At 39.1% G+C, this 19,972-nt stretch overlaps 3 protein-coding genes across 4 annotated transcripts; 1 reads left to right on the forward strand and 2 right to left on the reverse strand.

Annotated features, from left to right (window-relative positions):
* The first annotated feature begins 1,245 nt into the window (after nucleotides 1–1,245).
* LOC105047994 (cytochrome P450 711A1) lies at nucleotides 1,246–4,886 on the forward strand. Of its 2 annotated transcripts, XM_073260527.1 has the most exons (6): nucleotides 1,246–1,550; nucleotides 1,630–2,236; nucleotides 2,473–2,625; nucleotides 2,930–3,692; nucleotides 4,011–4,106; nucleotides 4,326–4,886. In XM_073260527.1, exons 3-6 carry the CDS (start codon nucleotides 2,480–2,482, stop codon nucleotides 4,659–4,661), a joined length of 1,341 nt encoding a protein of 446 aa, XP_073116628.1. In that variant the 5' UTR covers nucleotides 1,246–1,550; nucleotides 1,630–2,236; nucleotides 2,473–2,479; the 3' UTR covers nucleotides 4,662–4,886. The 2 variants fall into 2 exon arrangements, with proteins under 2 accessions (XP_073116628.1, XP_010925466.2); XM_010927164.3 differs by lacking the exon at nucleotides 1,630–2,236 and having other exon boundaries at nucleotides 1,247–1,550.
* Nucleotides 4,887–11,095: 6,209 nt separating this feature from the next.
* LOC105047993 (protein IQ-DOMAIN 6) lies at nucleotides 11,096–14,046 on the reverse strand. Its single transcript, XM_010927162.4, has 5 exons — nucleotides 13,834–14,046; nucleotides 13,479–13,742; nucleotides 12,784–13,011; nucleotides 12,175–12,291; nucleotides 11,096–12,052 (listed from the first exon to the last, which is right to left on the reverse strand). Exons 1-5 carry the CDS (start codon nucleotides 13,897–13,899, stop codon nucleotides 11,351–11,353), a joined length of 1,377 nt encoding a protein of 458 aa, XP_010925464.1. The 5' UTR covers nucleotides 13,900–14,046; the 3' UTR covers nucleotides 11,096–11,350.
* Nucleotides 14,047–14,812: 766 nt separating this feature from the next.
* On the reverse strand, nucleotides 14,813–18,346 carry LOC105048047 (IQ domain-containing protein IQM1-like). Its single transcript, XM_010927235.4, has 9 exons — nucleotides 17,612–18,346; nucleotides 17,385–17,499; nucleotides 17,204–17,269; nucleotides 16,799–16,887; nucleotides 16,589–16,676; nucleotides 16,309–16,446; nucleotides 15,957–16,049; nucleotides 15,684–15,785; nucleotides 14,813–15,502 (listed from the first exon to the last, which is right to left on the reverse strand). The coding sequence occupies exons 1-9, from the start codon at nucleotides 18,055–18,057 to the stop codon at nucleotides 15,032–15,034; spliced, it is 1,608 nt and encodes a 535-aa protein (XP_010925537.2). The 5' UTR covers nucleotides 18,058–18,346; the 3' UTR covers nucleotides 14,813–15,031.
* Between the last annotated feature and the right edge of the window lie 1,626 nt (nucleotides 18,347–19,972).

The raw sequence follows: 19,972 nt of genomic DNA on the forward strand, positions 1-19,972 counted from the left end.
CATCCAACCTTGTGATATCCTCATCAAACTTAACTTTTACTCAAGAGGATGGGCTCATCGATGGGTTGGGTCCTACTCAACTCTACCAAGTTCTCTTTATATAATTAATAAAGGTTGTGATGCACAATGAGCCTGATTTTGATACTACTTGTTAAGGATTCATAGTCCAAAAGCTTAACATGTTGAGAGAAGAATTGACTCTGGTTAATAAATTTATGTGACATCTTTTTTTATGAGTTAATATGAAACAATGACATAGGATAACCCACTCTCAACAACCCCCCCCAACCCCCTTCTCCTCAAAAAAAAAAAAAAAAAAAAAAAAAAAAGGAAAAGAAAAAGGGGAAAAGAAGAATACACACACACAATTTAGGGCTGAGAGGTATTAATGTAATAATAGGTAAGTGGAAGCCATAATTGATGGGGGTGTGGGGTCGATCCCGTTCTGACTGTGATATTTGTTAACCTAGATTATTACCCAAATAAGTGAGTCTCCTCTTCTCTGGTCTGATGTGGGATAAAGGGAGGGGCACGAATTTTAATATTAATTTGAAGCCTCTCTCATTTGACATTCAATATCTGCTCAAACAATAATGTTCAATAAATCAATAAAAAAAATTCAAAAAATACTTAATACATAGAAAGAGGAAAAATATATATATATTCCAATACTATGATATCCAGTCTTGTCCACAGAAATCAACCTCATCGTCCATGCAACCAAAAAAATTCTCAAGGGGACCTGATCAACTAATAAGGCCAAGACCAGGCAACAAAAGGATCTCACGCCTTCAATCTCGGCAATCATACCAACAATATTATATACTTGTTTCTTAGAAACAGGTTTAGGTAAGCATTAGTCATGCCCAACATCATTTGGACGGAGAAAGATATATATTTTTCAAGACCCACGTACGCCAATAGGTTGGCCGTGAGCAGCAGAGAAAGAATATGCTGTGTTATAGTCACCTTCCCGTGAGAACTGAGACGGTGCACCGATACCTCCATGCAACCCCCCAAGCCGGCAGAGTGCTTCATTCCAACCAATAACGAAATAAACATCCAATCCAAGTGCGGGCTTTTGAAAGAACAAAGCACGATGGGTGGTTAATATCGAGAGAACGCCGGTCCAAATCAATTAGGCCAGGATAGGATACTCCTTTCTTGAGGCTAAAAGGTGGTGATTCTAACTCCGGCGCCTCTAGTTGATCTCACCGTCATCCTATATATTTTAGGGTGCTGGGTCGTCATCAGCCCATCCATCGTTCTATGTATGTCTCCTCTCTTCTGTTCGTTTGTTTGGGGTGGGGAAGAAAAAGAATGGAGATGGAGATGAGTCTAGGAGGAGGCATGGAGGGAGGGGCAGCATATCTCTTCACATTGGTGGCTTTGGTGGTGGGATTCTTGGTGTACTTCTACGCTCCCTACTGGGGGTTGAGGAAGGTACCCGGACCTCCCACCACCCCGCTGGTTGGGCACCTGCCCTTGCTCGCCAAGCATGGACCGGATGTGTTCAGTATCCTCGCCAAGACTTATGGTCCCATCTACAGGTATATTATGCTCTCCCTCCCTCCCTCTCCCTCTCTCTCTCTCTGCGTGGAAGTTGGATCATCTTTTTTTTTTTTCCAGGAAGAAGAGAAAAAGAGGAATTACTGTACGCCTTTGAATCCGTTTCTCTGCCTTTGAATCCGTTTCTCTCGTTAGCCTGTGAGTGAGTCTGGAATAAGTGATAAACAAGGGGTTTATTTCAGCCTTTCAACGATAATTCGAATAGTTCTATTCAGGTCGACAAAGGCATAACTACTTTATCCCAGATAAAGCGCACTATTTTGGATGTAGACCAGATGGCTATAGTCGACTAATCGGATGGAGAGCATCATTCCTATCAAGTTTCAATTCAATTTTCCAATAAGAAATCATCTATAATTACTTTAGTATCCATATTCCCAACCAAAAAAAATTTTAGGTTTATTCAAAGAATAACGAAAAGAGGAATTAATAGTATCTATGTTTTGCCTATTCCGCAATCAAATGCGGTCCATCTATAGATAGGTGCATGATGACGTGAGATGGCATGCATAGAGGCCCACGGGGTGGGTGCGTTGACGAATTCACTTGAGCCACCTTCGTAGTCTACAGAAGGGCAGAAAAAATTATGAAGCAGCGTGGAGAGCACTCCTTTTGAGCCACACTGGAAGGAATCTCACAGATAGGCCTTCATCTACTCGTAGAACGGGTGTGCAGCGAGTCTAGTTTTTCCTATTACTATTGATTTCCTCGAATTCTCTTTGACTTTGTGGGGGTTTTCTGGGAGTGTATTTCTTTTTGCTCATCATTTGTGGGATTTTTTTTTTTTTTTTTTGGGTAATTCTTGCTATCTGTTGTTGTAGCCTGTAGGGGATGTCATCCTCTTCCCTTTTTTCTAACTTTTCTTCAGGAACTTTTTAAACTCACTGAAAATTTTGAATTTAGGTTCCACATGGGTAGACAGCCTTTGATAATAATTGCGGATGCAGAACTGTGCAAAGAGGTCGGGATAAAGAAGTTCAAGAGCATCTCCAACCGAAGCCTGCCTTCTCCCATCGCTGGATCTCCTCTCCACCAAAAAGGCCTTTTCTTCACAAGGTAGCCATCATTCCACACACTATTCTCACAGGTTGTGTTGGTTCAGTATTAGGAAAACGTGGAATAGGAATAGCTGAGGGCTTATTTTAGGAATACAGTTATTCCAGTTCACCCTTAAAATAGTTATTTCAGTACTAAACAAGCTGGACTGGAATAACTATTCCTTCCTTATTCCTTCTATTTTAAACGCGTTTGGCGGGAGCAGAACTTTTCTCCAAATTTTATTCCTGCTCTATTCCTGGACCAAACAGGCACAGCTATCAAGCATTTCAGCCAATGAACAAGAATCCTTTTTTGTCTGCAGGGATTCAAGGTGGTCAGCTATGAGAAACACCATAATCTCCCTCTACCAACCTTCCCATTTGGCTAGCCTCATCCCCACCATGCAATCCTACATAGAATCTGCTACTCGAAACCTCTCCAAAGCTGAAGCAGAAGACGTCACCTTCTCCGATCTCTCTCTCAAACTTGCCACCGATGTCATCGGCCAGGCCGCCTTTGGTGTTGACTTTGGCCTTTCCAAAGAAGGCTCCCCTGATAAACCCAACAAAGATGATGAAGTCTCAGCCTTCATTAAAGAGCATATATACTCCACCACCTCCCTCAAAATGGATCTTTCTGGTTCCTTCTCCATCATACTTGGCCTACTTATCCCAATTCTCCAAGAGCCATTCAGGCAACTCCTCAGACGAATACCGGGAACCGCCGACAGGAAGATAGACCAGACCAACCTAAGACTGAGCAGCAGAGTGAACAAGATCGTCGCAAAGAGGGCTTGTGAGAAGCAAAGAGGCAGCAAGGACTTCTTATCAGCCATATTAAATGCCAGGGAGTCGGATAGAGCATCGAGCGACCTCTTCACCTCCGACTACATCGGTGCTCTAACTTACGAGCACCTTCTTGCTGGGTCGGCGACCACTTCCTTCACACTGTCATCGATTCTTTACCTCGTCTCCCAACATCCAGAAGTTGAGAAAAAGCTCCTTCAGGAAATTGATGCATTCGGGCCGCATGATCTGATTCCGACTGCAGAGGACCTTCAGCACAAATTCCCCTACCTTGATCAGGCAAAGATCCATTCAAACTAAAAATAGTTTCTTTACCATTTGGTTTTAGCTGCATCAGTAACTTATAGCATGGCGTTAGCTTGATAAATGACCAGCACTTTTATGTATTTTTTTTTTTTATCATGATTTCTTTATAGTAATATCTAGTTGTCTGCAGTAGTAACCAGACAATGTGAACTATCAATCATGGGAAGAAAGAAAAAAGATTGATATTTGGTGGATTTAGAACTAGTCCAGATAGTCTTTGATGCCCGAAACATTGAATGGACTGCTCATCAAAGATCCATCTGAATGACGGATGGGAATTTGTTTTTGCAGGTGGTAAAAGAGGCAATGAGGTTATATATAGTGTCACCATTGGTTGCAAGAGAAACATCTCAGAAAGTGGAAGTTGGCGGCTATGTTCTCCCAAAGGTACGTGCAATCAAAGGAAATCTTCCATTGGCTGGAATCTGAAAGAAAACATTCAAAGAAGCTTTCACATTGTCTTATTAACCTTCCATCTTAATCAACAAGTGCTATCCCATCTAATTGGGCTTGGTTGTATGGACCATGCTGTATATAATCAATCAAGTTTTGAGTATGTTCCAAAGCAACAATGTGCATGTTATGGTGTCTGTGTTAACACTGCAGGGCACATGGGTCTGGCTAGCACTTGGAGTCTTGGCCAAAGACCACAAGAACTTCCCGGAGCCCCATGTGTTCCGGCCGGAGAGGTTCGACCCCGCCTGCGATGAAGAGAAGCGACGGCATCCCTACGCACACATTCCATTTGGAATCGGACCGAGGGCGTGCATTGGGCAGAAGTTCTCATTGCAGGAGATCAAGCTGTCGGTCATACACCTCTACCGCAAGTATGTTTTCAGGCACTCCCCTCAAATGGAAAGCCCTCTGGAATTCCAATATGGCATTGTGCTCAATTTCAAACATGGCGTCAAGCTTCAAGTCATCAAGAGATCCATTACGTAGCATATGGATTTGCGTTTGTTTGCTGTTCAATTAGGAGAACATAGACTACAAGTTGTTCACTATATATATACTGTCCTTATACCTACAATCAATGTAATCATCAGTTGGCTTTTACGAGTTGTACGAGTGTCTATACTCAAATCAAAAACAGATAAGACATAAACCCATTAGTGTGGTTGTGGGTCCTTTTTTTCTGAAGAAATGGAGAAAAAGCTCTTTGATGAATCATAAGGCCTTTTGTAGTCTAATTGTTGTACATATATGCAGCCTAAACATAAAGAGAACGAAAGTGAGAAAAGCTCACAGAGCTATATTTTGTATGTGTGTGGCAATGCGAGCTGAGAAATATCTTCGTCTTTGGTTCCTACTCCAACCAATGATCTTTGGAAGAAAATGGTGCCAGCCGTTCTGCCTGATCGAATGCATGGATGGTATGCTTGCACCCAACAAGATTAAACTTCGCAACCTCGTCTGCAATAATAGGGTCAGAGTAAACCAGGCAGGGCTCAGCACAATCCAAACAGTTCTGAACAGTCCCAGCTCTATTTGACCTGACCAAATTGCATAGGAAACTGAACAACGAAACCTAATTCAAATAAATCTAACCTAAGTTGGCACGGTTTTGGTGTTGCAAATTAAACTCATTTCATAAGAAACATCTTTATGTTTCTTGCTAATGTTTCATAAGAAGATCGATGTCATCGAACTTGTGCTCGTGCCTTACTTTTGATGATCTAAATCTGAGGCCAACACTGCGGTTTCTCATGCAGTACTCCGTTTGTCAGCATACTCGAGCATTAAACACTTTAACAGGCAGAAACTAAGACTTTGATATAAAACGACACGAGGAACCACCACTCTAGATTGTTAGTGATCTTGCAGTTGGGAATAATTGGTCAAGGGTCAGAAAATAGGGGTGTCATAGGAATTGGATGGGTTTGAGTAGAACATAATGAAAGTATTAGTTACTCCTAGTGTGAAAACTCTGCTAAAAATAATATAAAATAGGCCCAGGTATAGGCCCAACAGCATCCAGATCGACAAATAAATGACACAAGATTTTTGTTCTGTCGGAGAACTAGAAAGTTGAGCATCATTAACCATCACCAATACCGATACCAGATACCTCGGAAAGGCCCTCGCAATATTTTGAACACAACTTACAGACAAAAGCATGCCCTGGTAAGCTGGAGTCCAGTTTGCAATGAGCAACATGAATCATGAACGAGCTAAATAGCTTTAATCATTGTTGAGACCGATAGCGAAAATATTCACATAAATAATAATAAAAATAATAATATAAAAATTTAACGTGGTTCAGTCTCTTAAATAGATCTATATTAACGATCTTGAAAAAAATATCTTCACTAAAATAAAACTACTACAATTTTTGAACGGACAAAATTACGAACTCTCTCTTCCTTACAACTCTCCAAGACCCCGATTACACTCTCTTAGCTAACCCAAGACTTGGCTTATTGTGATGCATCTAAACAAGAACCAAGAGGGTCTATTTATAAAAGCATCAAGCTCCTCCTATATTTTAGTCCCAACTATTGTGGGACTTTAAAAATTATTATGCTTGCCGCCCACTCAACAATTCCTCCCTTTTTCAAAAAATCCCATATATCTCTATTTTATCGAAGAATCGAACTCTCTTCTCTATCTTTAAAGTGTTTGTCCTTTTGCTGCTTTCCATTTTTACTGACAAAGCATATCCATCTAAGTAGTAAATATTCTTTACTTTTTTCCTTCCTTACATAACTAAGTTTCTACCCCTGTACACTCTACACCAATTCCCAATGCCAACACACTTGTACCTATGTGAAGCAAACTCACCCAATGAAATAATATTAGCTCCACCAGTAGGCACATACCTTACATCAGGAATTATTTTGACTTTATCATTGTGGAGCTTCAGACGAACTCTTCCAACACCTTCAATCTTCTACTTCAGATTGTTTCCCACATTGACGTAGCCAAAATCTCTCTCAATATGCAAAGTGTCAAACAGGTCTCGGTTAGTGCATACATGGATATTAGCAGCAGAATCTATCACCTAGCTAGAATTATTCTCAATAGCAGTCATGTTTGAGAGGTAAAGTTCATCATCAATATTGACCATATTTACAGAAAAATCAATCCTTGACTTACCCTTCAACTCTTTCAGACTTTTTAAATTTTTTTTGAACATTGGACAGCGAACCTGGATGTGACCCAACTCTCTACTCAACAGTGCTAAAGTTTTTCGATCGAGATCTCGATCTTCCACTATGTTGGTCGCTTCTCTTCTTTCTCCCTCTCTCAAAACTTTCTACAGCTAGTACTCGACTCTCTCTGGAATAATCTTCATCTTCTATCATTCGATAATTTTCTTTCAAAATTTTCATCACCTTATTTAACTGCAGTATGCTTTTTTCTGCTAACATTGACTGTACCAATGATTTATAGGATCTGGATAGTGAAACCAATAAGAGCGATGCTTGCTCTTCTTCCTTAATCGTCTCTTCTGCATTCAATAGTTGCAATACTAACTCATTAAATTTATTTGAATGGTCAATAACATTATCTCTTTTTTCCATCTTTAGTGAGTACATATCCATTTTTTTCATCAAGGGGTTAGTTAATATTTTCGAGGCATACTTGCTCTTCAACATGTCCCACAAATTTTCTGGTGATATCTCCTTCAACATCGTGATTTTAATTTATGGGGTCAGTGCCGTCCGAATCGTACTAACTATCTTCTTTTGTGTTATACTCCAATCTGAATCTTTCATTTCATTCAATTTTTCATTCTGCAATGCAGAATGAAGACATTACTGCACCAAATAATCTAAATTATGTATTGCCACAAAGTAAAATCAGTCTTTCTATCAAACAATGAAATCTCATTCTTCAATATAGTCATGATGTATAATAAATCCCCAATTAAACACCTCCACTCAAATAACCAGCAATCAGTGCCATAAAATAAGTCAAATTTTAAAAAAATCAACCTCAAAAAGTGAAACCAGTACGTCGAACTTAGTCAGAACCAACCACTTCTCAAAAATCGCTGTCGTGGTGCCAGGACCCATTGATATGGCGCTAACTGATCTTCCACCTGGACTGCTGATGTGGCATCTCCTGCTCCTTTCTCTCTCTTTTTTTAGGTCAGAATCTAGTTCTGATACTACTTGCTGGGATCGACAGCAGAAATACTCATACAAATAATAGAGAGAATAAAAAAAAAGAGAAGAACAATATAAAAATTTAATATGGTTCGGTCCTTCAAATAGATTGGCATCCACGATCCTGAAAAAGATATCTCTACTAAAATAAAATTGTTATAATTTTTGAATGGATAAAATTATAAATCTTCTCTTCCTCACAGCTCTCCGAGACTTCAATTATATCTTCTTAATTAATCTAAAATTTGACTTATTGTGGTGCATCTAAAAGAAAAGCAGGAGGGTCTGTTAATAAGAGCATCAGGTCCTTCCAGTTTTAGTTCTAGCCGACGTGGAACTTTGAAAATGATTATGCTTCTGCCCATGTAATAATTATTAGGAAAAAGAAAGAAAAAAGGGGGTCAGGAGATGCAGTGTTTTGATTCCATGCTTATTAACAAAGTTTATTTGGTAGCATCCTCAGTAGAATGATTTTAAAATATATGAAAGAAGATGGCATGTATGTTGAAATGGAACTGGGTAAGGATGAAGGGCATGCACCCAACGCGCCGTCGGCCTCGCCTGCCACGGTTTCCTTGGAATCGTGGAAGTAAAAATCCCACAGACCAGCATTTCTTCATCCATTCCCAGGTGTTAGCATTTTGTCCATGCCTGCATCAATAATCCAATAGTTTTACAATTGGTTAATTTAACCTGCAGGGTGAAGAACAACACTTGTTATGTCATCGTAATTTTTTAAAAAATAATACTTTGAATGTGGGGTGCAGGTGCAACGTGAGGTACGAATTAGCAAAAAAAATAATAAAGTCCTTGCTCAATTTAAATCGCCTGTCACCGTCCATGTACTTATCAATGACATGGTAATCAATAGATCAGAGCATGATGGAAGTAGGTCCTACATGGATAAGGGTACATGGCGACACTAATTTGAGAGGATCCCATTGGTGGTTCGTTTGTACCTGGGTTCAACTTGGTGGCTGGAGTCCATTTAAAGCTGACATTTGGTTGATGGTAGTTTGTGAGTATTTTTTTTTTTTTTTTTTGATAGAAGTTGTGAGTGCCCTTTGCATCAAAAAAAAGTTGAGTACTCCTTTTTATCTTCGTAAGATAAAGGGTGGATCATCCCTCCCTTTTGATCTGACAAATAATCTACTTATTCTTTTTTTTTTTCATTGGAGCGAATACCAACATTTTATTAAAATAAAACTAAAAGACAGAGAGAGGGGAAGAGAGAGGGAGGGGAAGGGGGAAAGGTAAGGAAAGTAGCAAGACCAAATTTCCAGCAGCGGAGCAGGCCGACCCATGAGCAGGTCACAAGAGACACCCAATCCCTGAAGCATCCTGCCCGTCCCCTCTGTTACTAATAACTCCAATTATCTACGCTGCTACCCCAGCATAGCAGACCCTTGCACCATCGAAACAAATAATCCACTTGTCTTGCTCCAAAAAAATAAAAAGACAAATAATATACTTGTACTTCAGATGACTAAAAGTTTTTATGTCTTGCTTTTCGATTTTCATGCCTTTCTCTTATTAAACTTTACTGATTAGATGACCTGTGCAATTGGATGTGCCCATTGATCAGATATATATAGGATCAAACTAAGAACTAGAGAAAGATAAATGTTAGGACCTTGATTACCTATGTGTTTATATTATCTAACAAATATAAATCAGTCACTCCCAAAATCTGCCCAGAGTTGTTCCACTTACAATTCTTTGTAAATCGAAACCAGCAAAGTTGGTATTTTAGTCTTAATAAATCGTAGGACCATAGAGCTTGGCACCATATATATATATATATATATATATATATATATATCAACTGCAGTAACTTATTGGGTAAATATCACAGTATCCACTGTGTCAGCCACCAATAAGTACGCATTGATTGCCACATCTAAGAAGGTTGACTATGTATCTGACAAACCATCTCAAGGAACCAAAGGACCCATTCAACCCCCACGCGGAAGTTGTTTAGGGTGGATGTCCTAGTAAAATAAGAAATAACTGAAAATTATCATATTTTAGATATAATATCAATACGAAAACCTATCATTACGAAAGATTCTTCGAGTTCCTTCATACGTGATTTGAAAAGATTCCTCATCATGTGAAAGAAAAAAAGTTGGTATTACTAATAACGTGCTTAACAAACATGCAGAGTATGTCTACTGCAAGAGAAATTTTTTTTTTTTCAACACCAGTCGATATTACAAGGGATGTACAGGACTCCACCAACTAACTTTTTAGAATGATGCATTAAAACAAACGCTGTACGAGTACTTTGAACTAAATTTGCATTGACGTTTTGATTGGAAGGGGAGAACGGGGGAGAAAAAATATATATATATATTATTTTTTTAATTAAATTTTTTTATAAAAAAATAAATAAAAAATAAATAAAAAAATATAAATCTTTTCAAATTCATAATTTTTTTTTTCAAATCGAACGTAATTGTAGAAAGGAATTGAGAATTACTGTATCTTTTATAATTTTTATTTTATTTTTTAATAATAAAAAATAATATTAATATTATATTTCGATCCTATAACTTATTTCAAGCATCCCACTTAAACTTTCCATGCGATTAAGACTCTCGTGGATAAAAAAAATTAATGAAAATAAAAATAAAATAAAAAATAAAATATTTTTTTGATTTTTTTTGAGTTTATTGGATTTCTTTCAATGATATAATAATAAAAAAAATTTATTTTTTTTTTCTCGTTGCTTCCCATCAAGGAGGAAAGAAATTACTTTCTTTTCTTTCTTTAAACTCTCAATCAAAAGAAAAGAGATGTGCTTACTTTCTTTTTTTTTCTCTCTTTACTAATTTTTTTTTCTTTTTCTTTTTTCCCCAAACTTCAAACCCCCAACCACGAAGTGAAAGAATTGATTAGTCTATGACTAAACTTGGTTTAATGTCTCCGAAGTAATATTAGTTTTCCTCTACCTCCGTATCCCAGCTGCAAAACAGAATTTTCTTCTATCTGAGTTAGGTCAGTGCTATCTAGGAACGAAAAGGATATGCATGCACAGAGCTGTGCGCAAGTAAGCCAAAAAGACTCACATTTTTGCAACCACCATCATCATGTAACCATGTCATAGACTCTTCCTGTACGCAAGTTATGTGGGATCCTTATGATTACAAAGAAAAACATTGATTAGGCATGTAAAAGACTCCAAAGAACCATTTGAATTCTTGTTATTTCTTTGTGGGCTTAGATTTTCTATTACTAAGATTAGAACAATCAAAATTGCACTTCCCAATTCAACAACATTTTTTGAAATGAGGAAAGTAGAAAACCTTCTACATTTCCAAATTCGACCAGCAGATTCTTCTATTTGAAGAACTTTCTATGCAATAAAAGACATACTGGCAGCAAGCAGTGCAGTTCTCTTAGACGTGGGAACATGAATCTACTCACACATGACAACAAGGCGTTGAACAACAAAAAAGCACATACAAAGAACTCATGAACACTGATACAATGAGAAGCCAAATGTCAGAGTACAAACTAGAACTCAGAAGCTGGTTGCTCATGAAAATAGTAGTTCTTCTCTCTTGGTCTGATCACCTTCTTATTCCTCCGTGGCATCGCATCCAGCAGTTTGGTGGAGAAAACTGAAGTATCTGAATCCATGCAGCTCTTCGAGTCGATATTAGATAAAGTCTTCCTATGATGGGGTACCTCTCCTGAAAACAGGCTCTGTATTGTTGTTGTGTGAGTGCTGCAAGCTTTCTGTTTTGCCTTGACAGATTCGGTCATGTTCATATAATTTGGCTTGCTTCTCTTACTATCTTCAGTCCTTTCTGATGTTAAGAGGGTCGTGCCAGATAGTGGTGTAGATGTGCAGATAGAAGAAGATGATGCAGAACTCTCGTCATAATGTAGTTCGATGCTTGGAGATGGAGTAGAAAGAGCTCTGCAGCGATGGTTGTGAAGCATAGGTGGAGGTTTTGCTGAAATCCTAGTGGTGACATGATTCTTCTTAATTTGTACCATACCAGGTTCAGAATACGAATCTTTGCAGGTTTTAGAGGATTGGACCTCAGAACAGTCGGTCCGGGCTTGTTGCTCCATTAACCTATTTTCCCAAGGTTTTGCAGCCATCCATCGTTCCAACCAGCTCCAGTTTCCATTGTTCTTATCAAAATCATGGTGTTTCAGATTCAACACATTTTGGGTTGATCCTCCATTCAATGTTGACCTAGATTGCTGAAAGAGAACAGGAGATGGATTTGGTCACTCAAAGGCAGAACCTAAATGCTGGTTATTAGTGGAGCAACAAGAAAAGAAGGAAAGCACTTTGTGCTAAACTCTTTGCCTTCTGTAACCACCTGTTGGGAGGAAAGAGCGTAAGCAAGAGCCCTCTCTCTCTTAATAGCTCCCTCCTGCCTCATCTGCAACTTTGCTCTCACTTCTTCTAGTGTGCCCTGACTGTCACACCATCCTTCCTGAGAAAGCAACAAGTTCCCCAAGAACTGTTAGCACCATCAAGGAAAATTCAAGCTATCCCATGTGGCCGATAATCAAAAATTTCTTTAGCTTATTGAGACAAATACAAATAGACTCTTTTTTTTTCTTTTTTTTTTCAGTTGTTATCATCTTGATTTCTGTCACTAGAAATCGAAAGAAATCATTTGTTCAAGCATATACTCTTATATGCGAGCAACTGATTCCAGTTCCGTATTAATTTTGGTTCCCTATAGTTCCACCTCTCACCAAATCACATCCAAAGTTCATCAACTATAACCTTGTTTCCCTCTTCAATTTAATAGGAAATCTAAATTATGTCAGAATGAACCGAGGTTTAAGTGTTAAAAGATCGAAAAGTTTGGAGTCCTAGAAGCAATTCTACGAAGATAAACAGAACGAAAAGCAAAGGGAGCTAGACTAAGAGGCGAGTATGAAACGTCTGAGATCAAGGAAAACGATATAGTGAATACCTCTGCTTCTTTTAAGGGATCCATTTTGTTTCGATAGGCTTCTATCATCTTTTGCACAGCCTGCCCTTCAGTGGACAAACGAACACGCCGTGCGCGGATACGCGCCTGGACTCGAACAAGGGCCTGCATGCACCGGAGTGTCACCGCAGCCTGCTTCCTCACCTGGCGGCCACGGACTATCGCCTGAAGCCTCACCAATCCTTTCAATGCCCTCAGTGCTCTCCTGGCCTACAGTCATAATCAATGAAACATGGCTTATAGACCACCAGAAAGAACTCCTTTACATTTTGAAACAGAAATCCAAGGACAGAGTAAGGAAGACAAGAGAGAAGCTTGATATCATTGCATGAGTATCTACTCAGGTACACATACGGGATGACAAAAATACCGACAACAATAACAGTGGAAGAAAAATATCAGAGAGGAGAAGAAAAAGAACAGGATGAAGCAGAGAGTCATTGATGGGAGGAAAAAAAAAAAAGCAGCACAAAGAGAACAGATAATCCTTTGTCAATAGATTTGGAGGCAAAAAGACTCAAACTTGAAACTTTTATGCAATCAGTTCATAGGAGAAATCAAACAAAAACACGATTCTAATCAAATAACAGAATAGACTAGAAACTCATATAATAAATACTAGAAGGAGTTTGCAAACAAGAAAAAAAAAAAAAAAAGGCCCTTTTTTTTTTTATTACCAGGAATCCCCGGAAGGCGGTCTGTATCCGAATAGCGGCCCACTCCTGCCTCACCGCCATGAAATCCTTCGCAGGAGCCCGGACCACCGCAGCCACCGCGGCGCTGAAAGCATCGGTCACCGACGAGATATCAGACGCCTCCGACGTAGCCGACCTGTGGCTGCTGCCCCTCGAACCCCTCCACAGCGATAGATGGTCGCCCGAGGAGCTCCTCCACAGCTTCTTCCACTTCTTGTTCCTTCCACCGCCACCACCAATCTTCTCCTGGAAGGGAAACGAACCCACTTCAGCTACAACCCAGTAATAAATCACGAAAACCAAAAAAAATGAAGTAAAATGGTGTTGAGATTATTACATGGTCTTCCTTCTCTTGTTTCTTGAGGCTTATCAATGATTTTATCCACTTCCCGGAGCCACCCATCTCTTGAATCCTTCTGTTTCTGTAGAAAATTTCTCCGCTTGGGGCCTCTGAAACAACTACTAGCTGAAGAAAGCTGGTGTGTGAGAGCGAGTTTGGAGAGGTATTGGAGTTTGTAGCCGTTTGGAATTTGAAATTCAAAAGAGAGAGAGAGAGAGAGGGGAAGCCGGGGATAGCAACGGGAAGCAATGCGACAAGAAATCCGCCTTGGATGCTTTACCTGTGCCTTTGTTGGAGAGTGCGACGCAATTATACCACAGGGTTATAAATTAATAACGACGCTGCCACCCTGCATATCCCTCGGTTTCTGCTCCCATGCCTGCCTGTTTCGCTAGTTACCACGTCTGGCATGGGCTCACTGATGGGTAAAAAAAGGACAAAAGACTGCATTCTTCTTTTTTTCACTTTTTAAGTTTTAACCATCGGACAGGGGCGTAGAGTCATCAGTCTTGCAATCACAGTCATGTTGATATCTATGATCATGCTTATCCTACACTTTCCTGGCAAAATTTACCTGCCCAGTGTACTGTTTTATGAACATCTATGACCTTGTTTTTTTTTTTAAAAAAAAAGTCTTGATCTCAGAGCTGAGTCATTAGATCTGGAGATGCATTATATCTTGGCTTTCCTACTCCCTTCTCATTTTTCACCTAATTAGTAAGTTCTTAATAAACTGCCATTCTCCCGCCAGCAGGCTTTTTTGGTGTTAGTGACAACCTAAACTACCGCCCATGTAATAATTAACCAAAAATACAAGAGAATGGAAGATGAGAAGGGCGAACTTTATTTTCTCTTAAAAACAATTTCTCTGTGTTACATGTATCTCCTTATCTACACGCGCGCACACAAAAAAAAAAAAAAAAAAAGGGAGCTACTTACAGAAGACACATTCTTTCATGGAAGCTCTCAGGTACATGGCAGCCCAAGAGAGAGTAAAAAAAGGAGATATGACTAATTGAATTTAAAGATCTAAAAAAAAAAAAAAAAAGCTATTGGTAGGCTGGAAGCAGCGATCTTCCCCTCAATCTATTTCCTTCACCAGCTTGTCATGGACACGTGGATGGACCAGGGGTCACATGTTGATGGCTTGAAATCGTTCTGTTTGAGGCTCTGCCAGCTACAATTGAAATGCCTTTCATCTCCTTGTGGGCCTGGGAAGAGTAAGAGAGATGGTGGGGGTAGGAAGGCCCATGTTTGCAAGGGAAAGCCTCACACCAGGGCTGGGGCGTGGAGAAGGGATGGGACCCTTGTTTCCCACCGGTGAGGGGATGATCCTTGGTGAAAGATTAACTTGCTCGAGTGCCTTGGACTGGAGATCTGCGGGGTATTCCCGGACACACCCAATGCGAGGCCCAGCCCCGGTCGTCCATTTGCATGATAAGCACTTGCTCAATTCGATCCTCATTGGTTTCTGCCAGTTGTTGCCCTTGAACTCTGCCTCCGAAGGCTCGGTACGACGCTCTTCCTCCTCACTGTCGCTTATGTCTCCTGCCTCATATGTTGTGGTACACTCTGCCACCTCCGGCACCCTCGCCACCTCCATCACCACCTCATTCTTAGACTTCTTCAATGAGGGGTAGTCGTCATCTTTTTGAATCGAACATCTCTGAAGAACATTGAATACACATCAGTTCACTTAATTTGCTGTCAAAGTGAGAAGCAGCTATCACACTCCCATTATTTATGGACATCTCTATATCTAGGCAAGCTATTTTGTATTTATCAGTCAGTGCTACCGGCTATTCTTCTGCGTATATGAATCAAAACAAGAGGATTGATAATTATACCTTGACATCAGCAAGGTCTACATTGTTTTCTCGAAGGAAGCTGATGAACTCCTTGAAGTTCTCTTCAGTTGGGAGGTAATGACCACTGTATGGCCATATGGCCTGAAAAGAAATAAAAATAAAAATAAAACTCACATAGTGTCTTTTACCATGAGAACTAAGATAAAAAAATAAAAAAATCGTCATAAAAGTGTACTTATCAAGGAAAGTAGAACATATTGTTGAATTAGCAATAGTTTTTTTCTGCGAGAATAATCAATTAATATACTGTACCTTCAAAATCCCCTCCGTCACAACCAATCTTCCAGCAGCTGTTGTAGCGCCTCCAGCCAGAAAACTTGAGTGCTGAAATAAGCCTTTCTTCTTCTGCTCATGAGAAAAAAAAAAAAAAAATAGAGAAAAAGAGAGAGGTGATAAATCGAAACATGTTGCAACATAACGAGAGGATTTTAACGTACACACTTAATTTGATCAAATTCATAAATTTACATGATGAAAGAATGAGGCATGCGTCAAGCCAAACTTGCAAGCGTGCACTATATGCAACTTGCATATGATTAGCTTGAAGCATATATATATATAGTTGTCTTAAGATGAAACTTTAGATCTTGGTTGTGATATCTACCTGTCCCACATATAAAGCCCTGTATGTGCTGAGGACAAATATCCACTTACAACCTTCAACAGTGTTCACAAGCTCTCCACTTTGTTTATAGATGAGTTTCCCATCCTTGACAATGACTTCATATGCCTCCCTCTCCTTCTGCAAAAGAAACAAGAAGATACAAATGAATGGACGTTTCGATAACGTATAATATATTGAACTAAAACGCACATAGATTATTCTCTGAATAGCTGAGGTCCTAATTTTAAGTTTTCAATAGGTTAAGCATCAAGGATTATACCGGTCCGAGGTACTCGATGCATTGCTGTTGAAGCTTATTTCTGGGGCACTTCTCCAGATTCACTTCCTTGCCTTCGCCAACATCCAACCTTCATTTTCGTCCAAAAGAAATATTAGTACGTGTAAGATTCACACATTTCAACAACAACAACGACACGACGACAACAATTAAAAAGAGAACAGGTGCAAATGAGAAATAACAAGCACCTACCAATAGAAGAATGGCTGTGCACTCTCGCTCTCAAACCAGACATCATAGTAGAAACGCAGATTGTGTCCATATCGATGGCGTGGATCAATCTGTACAGCATGATAGAGAAAAAAATAATGAGCCAGCACAGATGGTTAACCATCAGCTATACCTAACAAAGAAGTCCAACAATTTACAACATCTTATTTCTACTATTTCTTTGATCTGGTGGGACAAGATCCTCCATGTTCCCTCTATTTTCCTTTCCTCATGCATTTGATTTGTCTTAATGCTTCTATAAATCTTCTATCCTATGCATGCATAGAAGTAGTACGTGGGTGGGTCTGCATCTTATGATGGTGGCTGGGCGATCTTGATATTTTGACAAAAAAAGCATGCAGTTTCATTATAGAGAAGATTACTTACTGCTTCAAGCCAGTGTTGCAATGCCAGCTTTTGAGCCTTGTGGTTTTTGGACAAACCCTTACCAACCTGCAGAAAGAAGAAAATGGACTGTTCAGCAATTCCAAAAAGACAAACTTTAAGCCTCCGTTCAACTCACTGTAAAGCATTCAAAGCTTTTAATATCTGATCTCATTAATATTACCTTGGCTGCTCTTGTTCGTGCCCTAGCCCAGCGGGAGGCTGCTGTCTCTGGTTTTTGGACATTGAAAAAGGAAATTGAGCTGTGCTTGAGGGATGCAAAATCCTTTGCTTTCCACCTGAAATTGAAATGAATAGTAAATGGATAAAAAAATATTAATACAATCAAAGACTTGCCAGCCATAATCTGTTATGATATTTAAAGTTAAGATCAGAGATCTGGAGACGAACCATAATTCCTCGATAACAACTGCACAATCTGCCAGATTTCTTCGAGTCTGGTAACTCTTATATACTTTTTGAAGCTTAACAGCTGCAGCATTAAGCTCGCACTCAGGCCTTGGGGACACTAAAGGACTCAAGGGTATTGGGTTCATAGAAGTAATTTCCATCTTCCAATATTCAGAGTTCTGAATCTTGAGAGAAGCAGTCGTTTCCAGCTTTGCTCTCTTACGTTTCCAATTTTTAAAGCTCGACGACTCTCTAAAGACCGCTTTCGATTTGGTCCCTGAATCACTTCTCTTGAAACTGCGTGATCTCAAAGACATCTTGACATTCTTCTCACCAATGCTAAAAGATTTCACCAAAACATCTTCTGCTTCTCTTGTCAAACACACATTCTTGCTCCCCATGACTTCACCCAATGCCCAAGAAGGCAACGAGAGAGACATATCCATAGAAGTGACTCCCAAATAAAGTAAGTTTTGCGGACTTGAATTCAACCCGCCAAATATATGGTCAAGTTGCAGCAGCTGCAACAGAAGTTAAATTAATGCCTCAGTGTTCCAAAGAACAGATTTATCGAAAGTTCAAACAACAGCAAAGTTCTATCAAGTTCAAAGTTTCCAGCCAACAGACCAAAAAATAAGACAAGAAATAGTATACTTCATTATCTGCCAATTGTTACTATAAGACCGGCAGCTGTACAAAACTGGCATCAACCACTTAAATGGTGATCTTATTTTATCGCTAGATTGTTGTTACAAGGCGTTGATAGACCTGCCACATAAAATTTCTCTGCAGAAGGTGAAAGCCTTATCAGTATGGGTGGTTCTTACATCTCAAACAGGGATAATTCTAACCTTTTTCTTGAGAAGAGATAATGGTAGCAAAGGGCATGATGAACACAAAAAGCATCTCTTTCTCAAGGAAAAAAATAATACATATGAAACGTCTGACTGAATCTATAATCAATTCCAGAACAGAAACATCTTTCTGGTCCAATCAATAAAACCGTGTATCTTTTCACCACAATTCATTTGAAAGTATATGAAAAAAGTTCAAATCTTGACCAAATAAACAGGCATTAACAAAGATTGCAATTTTGAAATTTTCCATATCAAAGATTAAGAAATCAATGATGCCAAATATAGTCTGCTTCAAAAGGAAACACCAAGAAACGTGGGCAATAACGAACATCCATAAACCAAAACCATCGGCCTAAAAACAACAGGAGCAAAGGCAAGAAGAAAAACAAGAACTCCATGACTCATTATCAAAAGAAAAAAAAAAAAAAAAAAAACTCCATGACTCATGGTATAATTGAGAGAACCCAAAGAAACCAAACAAAAAGCAGTAAAAGTCCAATCTTTTGGAGGAAAAAGAGTTCCTCTTATCGTACCTGGTACTCGTAAAAAGGAAAAACTTGGCTGTCGCGTGGAAGAGAGAACGGTTCAGAAAGCACACCGAAGACGAAGGCAACTGGATGGCCCGACAGGGTCCGACCGCTTCCCATATATATACGCCCAGAAGACGCGGTTGGGCCACGAGGAAACAAGTCTTTGGCCCTTCAAACACGAGGAAGAAACGACAACTTTGGTTCCATGAATCGAATTTCCTACAGTTCAAACAGTCGAGTTCTTGAATGTGGAATTAAAGGTTGACATGGTTGTCAAAGATGATGTTTTCTTGGCCGGAAGAATGGAGAACCAGCCCCCACACGAGGATTTGAAGCATTGAAGGATTCCAAGGTACTAAAATCTATGAGAGAGAAAGAGAGCTTTTCTATGATGCCGGTCCTTGAAAGAAAATCTATACGATTTTGGATTTTTTGGTAGTCAACATGCTTGTTCAAAATCCATGCGGTTTTGGATTTTCCACCTCCCTAAGAAATTTAAAAAAATACAGAGTGTCCAAAGGTTATTGTAAGCATTCTCTTCTGGTTGTTTTCTGAAAAGGCCAAGTACTCATCATTTTTCTCTTTCCTGATTGAAGGAGAGAGAGAACCCACTACCCAACAAATTAAATTATAACTCATGTGTCCCTTTTTTTTTTTTAATGTCAAAGCATTAATTATGCATAATTAACACAATAACTGTTAATTAATCGCTACTGCTCGTGGCATGGAGATGCACGTGACTATGTTATTCGTTGTTATTGCTACCGTATGTCGTCGAGGATGGGCAAAAATCAAAATTAAATCAATTAAATTAATAAAATTAAATTAAATTTATAATTTAATTTGATTTAAAATTTTATTCGATTTGATTTGATTTGATTGATTTTTGATATATAAAAAATAGATTTGAATTAATTCAAATTTATCGGTAAATAAAATCGTTCTCAAATCGAACTGGATCGACTTTAATAAAA

The sequence above is a fragment of the Elaeis guineensis genome, chromosome 7 (assembly GCF_000442705.2).
Source record: "Elaeis guineensis isolate ETL-2024a chromosome 7, EG11, whole genome shotgun sequence".
NCBI classification, from domain to species: Eukaryota; Viridiplantae; Streptophyta; class Magnoliopsida; order Arecales; family Arecaceae; genus Elaeis; species Elaeis guineensis.